The following is an 8,651-nucleotide window of genomic DNA, read 5'->3' on the forward strand; positions in this document are numbered from 1 at the left end:
GGATAACAAATTTAAAATTTGTGTGATATTGAGAAAACTGTTCTTTTTGGTTATCAATACAATACTTGTTTGAGTACCTAAGCCTTTTTTATTTCTACAATTTCAAGCAAAGTTAGTTTTTCATTCACGTTAGGTCAATACCGAAGAAATTTAAATTGATTATCATTTATATGTATTTTACGATTTTCATTTAAACAGTCTTCCCTTAAACCTGTAGCGTCTGTTTTATTTTTTATAAACAGCTATGTGTTCTTTAAATCGTATTTCTAAGGATCGATCAGTTTGGCCAATATAAATAGGATCACAGAGCAAAAACTAATTACCTACTGGAACTGGTGTTGTTTATGATGCGCGTCACATAAAGCATATTAGATATATATTTAATTTCGCATTCGTTTAGTTAACAAATTATCTACTAGGGTTAAACAATAAATATTGTTTAGATATAGATATGTATATTTAATAGTGTTTTTGTGCTTTTACTTACAATGTACATTAATTTTACGATTTCACACTTTCGTATAATTAAAAAAAATAAAGGAATTCTTCTATTTCTAGAATTTCCCGTCTTATATTTTATTAAAAGTATAGCTAGTAGAAAGTACATCGGTAAGCTGAAAGATATAGGACCTCAAAGATTCAAAGACAATTACCTTCAATGATGTTTTTTCTATAGCTTTTAAATAACTATTCCATTTCTAACAAATATCAAACATCTATTACCCCATTTTTCACGTGTAGAATTCAAAATTTGGTTTACTTTCGTAGAAGTTAAACCAAAAACATTCCAAAATTTGGGCTTAATATGTTCGTTTATTTAACTGCCGACTTTTATTGCCTTCACTTTCTTTTATGCCGAATACAATGCAAGTTTATAAAGGCAATTTTAGTTCAGGTAACCTACCCAATTTTATGGAATTTTCGAAAGGCCCAATAAAATACATTTTGCTACCTACCAAACCTACTTTCAAAGCTAATAAATTCAAAATTAAAAGGAACTTTGCCTGATCTTTTGTAAGAAGGTCAAGTAAATAGTACCAATAAAAGGTACCTACCTACCTTCTGCAACAAATTGTACCAATAAAATTTGTTGTAGAAGTAAACAGTCGAAAGGCATAAACATTAGATACCTACTTCAAAAAATACCAAAAATAATAACAAAACTTTTAAAGATAAAATAATCTGATTAACAAAACTAAACAAAGATACCTAATATACTGCATAATTGACAACGGAATGAATTTAAATATTTTAGTCAAGAATAAATTTGTTTTCCTATGAGTTAGGTATTAATAACTAATATTTCGAAAAAAATTAAATCAATGCTAGTGCTTCTACTATATCTAAGTTTAACATGGGGTAGCATGCAACCCCATGTTGTTTGTCATTGGTGCTCATATATTTTCATAATTGAATACTAGCACCAATAAGGGCTTTCATTTCAAGAGGGGTTCTATTGAATGAATAAATAAAAGAATGCATAATGTATTGTATCTTTTACACAATGAACACGGGCATATACCTACAGAAAATCTTAGTATGAATATAGAGTTATCGTATTTCAAATTTTCCCCTGTGTATTAAGGGAAGTTACAGCTTCAGGGCCCTATCAGAACTGTCTACTTAAAAATAAATATGGGGCATTTTTTAAGACCATGAGATTCTACGTACTTTTTTACATAATTATCACTTCTGAAATATTACTAAATGCCTTCTATTCACGAATAATTTCACGAGCGCTTTATTATGTTTAAATTATTTGATGTATTTTAGCAAGAAAATCGGAATGTGCCTATTTCACACTGTACTTAAGAACCGTGAACACCATGAGATTCTACGTACCTTTTTACATAATTATCACTTCTGAAATATTACTAAATGCCTTCTATTCACGAATAATTTCACGAGCGCTTTTTTATGTCAAAAATAATACCTAAGGGTACCTATTTCACACCGCACTGTAAAAAACCGTTAGCATCATGAGATTCTACGTACCTTTTTACATAATTATCACTTCTGAAAAATTATTAAATACCTTCCACATTTCAATAATCTTACGAGCGCTTTTTTATGTTTAAATTATCTGATGTATTTTAGCAAGAAAATAGTCGGAATGTGCCTATTTCACACTGTACTTAAGAACCGTGAACACCATGAGATTCTACGTATCTTTTTACATAATTATCACTTGTAAAAACTTACTGAATGCCTTCTATCTACTAATAATTTCACGAGCGCTTTTTTATGTTTGAATTATTTTATATATTTCACCAAAAATAATACCTGAGGATACCGTACTTGCAAACTGTTAGAATCATGAGATACCACACACTTTTTTACATTATTATCTCTTTTCAAAGCTTACTAAATACCTTCCATTTCCCAATATTATTACGAGCGCATTTTCATATTTGAATTATTTAATGTATTTTAGATTAAATGCCAGAAAGTGCTTATTTCATACCACAGTTAAAAACTATTAGCACCATGAGATTCTACGTACTTTTTAACATAAGTGTAACTTCTCAAAACTTAGTAAATACATTCCATCTCCTAATAATCTTACGAGCGCTTTTACGATGCGAAATATAATAGGACATTCTTTCTTACGCCTTTACCCCGAAAAGCATTATAACAATTTTTAAACTGTCCACAATTTTGCTTTTGGTATAATTTCACTATTTTTTACTTTTTAAATGCTTCAAAAGTAATTTTCTTCGAGATTCTGGGTATTTCAGAAATTTATGTAGTAATTCAAAATTGTTTATCTTAAGTATAATCATTACTTTTCATATAATTTTGTGCACTGCTGTTTAACACACTTACAAGTCTTTTAAATTACCCCTAAAATTTTAATTCAGTTAATTGACAAACCTTTACTGATGATCATTATTTTATTATGATTTATATTTTATAAATATACATACATAAACAAAAAAGTTGGGAAAGGGACATAAACACCGTGCCTTCTTTTTATAATATATTTGTATATATTAAGACTACATTTACTACGTTATACGTATAACAGCAAACAGAAAATAAATATTTTTATCATATAAATATAATGTACAAACATATATTATATATTTGACTCTACAATATAGTTCATAAAAACGTGATTGCGTGTACAGCTGTAATATAAAAATATATATGTACTTATATTCATCAACAGGACACACAGCATGGAGCATGATATGCATTCATATATAATAACAATTCATTTTTACATTTTTTCATCAATATTTGACATTACTGTAAAGCACAAAGTGTAAAATACATGAAAAACGAAAGGCCATAGTTAAAGAGGTCTTGTGTTGGGATCTCGATATCTTGTAGTCTCTCCTTGATTATAAAAAATGCTAAAAAATACGAGACAGCAGCTGTTAGGCCCCAATAATTGTTGAAAACAAAAGAAAGTATGGCAAGTGACAAACAGCTCGCAATATTATTTGTTAAAATTAAGACATTGCTTAGATTCTTTTTCCACAAACGTAAAAGAAGCGGTACCAAAGGTAAAACGCAATGTAAGTAAGCTACATCCTTGTAGTTACTATGTTTTAACCACATTTCGGTTGAAAATGTAGGCAATGTATAAAGCAATTGTAAAAATGCCACAAAATGATACAGTTTTATGGCTCCAATCCCATGGCCAGGGTTTCCTGAAAGCAAACACTTTTTCTGTTAACAGTTCCTGTTAAACTATGTAAAAGAAGCCTTACCCCATCTCCAAATTCCGATACATGAATAGCTCAAAACAAGCAAGTATGTAACATGACAATAACTAAAATTTTCACCATCCAGACCGTAATTCTTAAGGCAATAAAGTGTAGTTCCTGCTAATGCTAAATGAGAAAGAGCTGAAGAGTACTGATGGGGCATCACTGCAGAAGACAAAAGTTTGGTTACATAAAAGTAACTTTTCAATTTCGATGGATCTACAACACTGAACTCTAAGAAAATGAACAGGGTAATCCTCTACACTACATTTTAATTATAAATTTGGGGATTTATATAATATTACTGTGCATTATTTTGATATATCATAACCTCATTTCTATAGAACATAACCATATTTTTATGAAATACAACTCTTAGTGAAAATAATTTAATTAGTAGAATATCGATAATAGTTTAATATTTTTTTAATGTCTGCTTATAATCAGGCACATTAATAATGTGTTCATCTATAAATCTTGAAATATATTCGGTATTGAATAAATGTTTTAAACCATAACCTAAAAAGTAGGTATTTTTTCCTTCATTTTACAATTAAGTATCCATATTTTTAATTAGTGCAATGATTCAGCAATATCTGTTTTAGTCTTGGATAAAAAACAAGAGGATGTGATACAGAATAATGGCTTTACGAGGAATTAAAGTGGTTGAATTGGCTGGTTTAGCTCCAGCTCCTCTATGTGGCATGATTTTAGCAGATTTTGGAGCCTCAGTACTGCGTGTAGACAAGGTTTGTCTTTATAATCCTTAATTTTAATATTGTTTGTACCATTGATTTTGAAGGTTAATGCAGAGACAGAATTAGATTGTCTTTGCAATGGAAAATCATCTTTAGCACTAAATCTAAAGTCAGCAGAAGGCAAGAGTATCTTCAGAAAATTGTGCAAAAAGTCGGATGTGTTAATAGAACCCTTTCGAAGAGGTGTCATGGAATCACTGGGCTTAGGTCCAGCAGTGTTACTTGAGGATAATTCAAAGCTAATATATGCCAGATTAACAGGATATGGACAGGAGGGTTCCATGAGTTTAAAAGCAGGACATGACATTAACTATGTTAGTTTAGCAGGATTACTTTCATTCTTTGGTAGAAGTAATGATAAACCAATTCCTTTTAATTTTACTGCTGACTTTGCTGGAGGAGGTTTACTATGTGCATTAGGAATAGTAATGGCCTTGTTTGAAAGAAATTCATCAGGTTTGGGACAAGTGGTAGACAGCAGCATGGTACAAGGGTCTGCTTATGTAGATAGTTGGGTGTACAGATCACAACACCTTCCAGTGTGGGGGAACAACAGAGGAGAAAACATATTGGACTCAGGGGCACACTTTTATGAAACTTATGAAACAAAGGACCAAAAGTATATGGCAGTAGGAGCACTTGAACCCCAGTTTTATTCCAATTTTCTCAAAGGCCTTAATTTGAATGAAGATGAATTGCCTCAGTTTGGGGACTTCAAGAAAAATAAAAAGACATTAGTCAACATATTTAAAGAGAAAACTCAGAAAGAATGGTGTGAAGTTTTTGATAAATTAGATGCTTGTGTCACTCCTGTATTATCAATAAAAGAAGCAGCACTAAATGATCACAATGTTACAAATAAAACGTTTGTAAAAGATGTAGAGGAAAATTATGCACCCCAGCCAGCCCCCAAACTAAGCAGAACACCTGCTCAAACGCATTGTAAAGAAGCATTCCCAAAAAATGGACAAGATACAGAGGTAATTTTAAAAGATTTGGATTTTTCTGAAAAAGAAATATCTGATTTTGAAAGGCTGGGAATAATTAAAATAATTCCTTCAAAGTTGTAATCAACTTTTGTTTTATAAAATAATTTATTAAATTAAGCAGAAATCAGTCTTATTTTGCAATAAAGACTCATATTAGAAGTTGAATATCGTTTTTGTATAAATTTTCATAATGAAAGTTTAATAGTTTATTCAAATTTTAGAAATTCCTTGTTTTTTAAACCACTTTCAATTCAATAAAACAATTATTTACCAAAAAATATTTACTACTCTAAATATTGAAATTATAGAAAGTATATCAAAGTAGAATCTAAATTAAACACAAACAACTATGCTAAAGAAATTGTTTTTCATATTCTAAAATTTTAAGTTTTAAATCAGGTCCTGATCCATATTTAACTTGTGTGCCAGATTTATGTACTACACGATGACATGGCAATAAATAAGCAATTTTATTTTTACCAACAGCACTAGCCACTGCTCTAACAGCCCTGGGATTCCCCACTCTTTCAGCCAAGTCATTGTAAGTTATTGTTTTTCCTCTACTAATATTAAGTAATTCCTGCCACACATCTACTTGTAGTTTTGTGCCCTTTACCAAAACATCAATAGATCTTTTTTCTGTATCCTGAAAAATGTATTCTAAAAAGTTTAAGGCAGTTTTATCTTCTTCACAAATAGCCCCTGGCCAAGCTTCTTGTAAACTCTGTTTTAAAGTTTCTTGTGACCCAGGAGGACAAAAATTTAAAAAACATATTTTTCCATTACAGATTCCAATTAAGTATTCCCCAAATCTTGTATCTCCAAATGCATAGTTTATGTAAAGTTTCATGTTCTTATAATCAGAAGGTTTAATAACATCAAAAATAACATCCATTTTTTCAAATTATCCATAAGAAACTAGAAATATACTTTATTAAAAGTATTCCCCACAAGCAAACTTGCTAATATTAACTAAATTTGAAAGATATACAGGGAATTCCTTTATGACTACTTATTTTTTTTGATTATCTGTAAAAGCTCTTAAATAAAAATTTTCGGCACAAAAACAGTCAAATATCTAACACTTTACCTTTAAAACATCTTTTCTCAACCGTTTTCAATGTTTTCTTATTTTTTTAAATTTTAAGGTAAAGCTGATAATTTTTAAAATTAGCAAAATTGTAAAATATGAGCAAAATGCACTTTTTACTGGTAGTTTAATTGACTTTTCTATGCTTTTCTTGTAGATACAATGAACACTTTATGAAGAGATGCTTATATGAACTACCATTTTAGGTAGAATGAACAAGCCGTAATAAATTCAAAAGTAGCACAGAGCAGAACCAAAGAAATAGTGAGTAGCGGACAGTATACCTACAGCATTTTACTGGTGAAGACACTTTAACTACAACATTTTGCAGCTGAGGACACTTTAACTACGATTCAAGGTTATTTCAGACGATTTTTATTCTTAATTTTAATAAAAGCTAGGAGAATAGTAATTTGAAANTAACCATATTTTTATGAAATACAACTCTTAGTGAAAATAATTTAATTAGTAGAATATCGATAATAGTTTAATATTTTTTTAATGTCTGCTTATAATCAGGCACATTAATAATGTGTTCATCTATAAATCTTGAAATATATTCGGTATTGAATAAATGTTTTAAACCATAACCTAAAAAGTAGGTATTTTTTCCTTCATTTTACAATTAAGTATCCATATTTTTAATTAGTGCAATGATTCAGCAATATCTGTTTTAGTCTTGGATAAAAAACAAGAGGATGTGATACAGAATAATGGCTTTACGAGGAATTAAAGTGGTTGAATTGGCTGGTTTAGCTCCAGCTCCTCTATGTGGCATGATTTTAGCAGATTTTGGAGCCTCAGTACTGCGTGTAGACAAGGTTTGTCTTTATAATCCTTAATTTTAATATTGTTTGTACCATTGATTTTGAAGGTTAATGCAGAGACAGAATTAGATTGTCTTTGCAATGGAAAATCATCTTTAGCACTAAATCTAAAGTCAGCAGAAGGCAAGAGTATCTTCAGAAAATTGTGCAAAAAGTCGGATGTGTTAATAGAACCCTTTCGAAGAGGTGTCATGGAATCACTGGGCTTAGGTCCAGCAGTGTTACTTGAGGATAATTCAAAGCTAATATATGCCAGATTAACAGGATATGGACAGGAGGGTTCCATGAGTTTAAAAGCAGGACATGACATTAACTATGTTAGTTTAGCAGGATTACTTTCATTCTTTGGTAGAAGTAATGATAAACCAATTCCTTTTAATTTTACTGCTGACTTTGCTGGAGGAGGTTTACTATGTGCATTAGGAATAGTAATGGCCTTGTTTGAAAGAAATTCATCAGGTTTGGGACAAGTGGTAGACAGCAGCATGGTACAAGGGTCTGCTTATGTAGATAGTTGGGTGTACAGATCACAACACCTTCCAGTGTGGGGGAACAACAGAGGAGAAAACATATTGGACTCAGGGGCACACTTTTATGAAACTTATGAAACAAAGGACCAAAAGTATATGGCAGTAGGAGCACTTGAACCCCAGTTTTATTCCAATTTTCTCAAAGGCCTTAATTTGAATGAAGATGAATTGCCTCAGTTTGGGGACTTCAAGAAAAATAAAAAGACATTAGTCAACATATTTAAAGAGAAAACTCAGAAAGAATGGTGTGAAGTTTTTGATAAATTAGATGCTTGTGTCACTCCTGTATTATCAATAAAAGAAGCAGCACTAAATGATCACAATGTTACAAATAAAACGTTTGTAAAAGATGTAGAGGAAAATTATGCACCCCAGCCAGCCCCCAAACTAAGCAGAACACCTGCTCAAACGCATTGTAAAGAAGCATTCCCAAAAAATGGACAAGATACAGAGGTAATTTTAAAAGATTTGGATTTTTCTGAAAAAGAAATATCTGATTTTGAAAGGCAGGGAATAATTAAAATAATTCCTTCAAAGTTGTAATCAACTTTTGTTTTATAAAATAATTTATTAAATTAAGCAGAAATCAGTCTTATTTTGCAATAAAGACTCATATTAGAAGTTGAATATCGTTTTTGTATAAATTTTCATAATGAAAGTTTAATAGTTTATTCAAATTTTAGAAATTCCTTGTTTTTTAAACCACTTTCAATTCAATAAAACAATTATTTACCAAAAAAT

The 8,651-nt window shown here is 30.4% G+C and overlaps 2 protein-coding genes across 7 annotated transcripts in view; both read left to right on the forward strand.

Moving 5' to 3' along the window:
* The window catches only part of LOC108738090 (alpha-methylacyl-CoA racemase), a 47,185-nt gene that overhangs the window by 35,970 nt on the left and 2,564 nt on the right, over positions 1 to 8,651 (forward strand). The window contains exons 2-5 of one of the 6 annotated variants that reach the window (XM_025973674.1): positions 3,689 to 3,762; positions 3,817 to 4,242; positions 4,322 to 4,465; positions 4,519 to 5,628. In XM_025973674.1, the coding sequence (XP_025829459.1) occupies positions 4,358 to 4,465; positions 4,519 to 5,544 (1,134 nt within the window). In that variant the 5' untranslated portion in view covers positions 3,689 to 3,762; positions 3,817 to 4,242; positions 4,322 to 4,357 and the 3' untranslated portion in view covers positions 5,545 to 5,628. Of the gene's footprint in view, positions 1 to 3,688; positions 3,763 to 3,816; positions 4,243 to 4,321; positions 4,466 to 4,518; positions 5,629 to 5,949; positions 6,038 to 6,710; positions 6,912 to 8,651 lie in introns of those variants that run through there. The other 5 variants (XM_025973681.1, XM_025973690.1, XM_025973685.1 and 2 more) reach the window with 5 other exon arrangements.
* LOC112904213 (alpha-methylacyl-CoA racemase-like) lies at positions 6,987 to 8,537 on the forward strand. The gene is made up of 3 exons (XM_025973701.1): positions 6,987 to 7,151; positions 7,231 to 7,374; positions 7,428 to 8,537. Exons 2-3 carry the CDS (start codon positions 7,267 to 7,269, stop codon positions 8,451 to 8,453), a joined length of 1,134 nt encoding a protein of 377 aa, XP_025829486.1. The 5' UTR covers positions 6,987 to 7,151; positions 7,231 to 7,266; the 3' UTR covers positions 8,454 to 8,537.

This window comes from Agrilus planipennis, unplaced genomic scaffold (genome assembly GCF_000699045.2).
Source record: "Agrilus planipennis isolate EAB-ADULT unplaced genomic scaffold, Apla_2.0 scaffold128, whole genome shotgun sequence".
NCBI lineage: Eukaryota > Metazoa > Arthropoda > Insecta > Coleoptera > Buprestidae > Agrilus > Agrilus planipennis.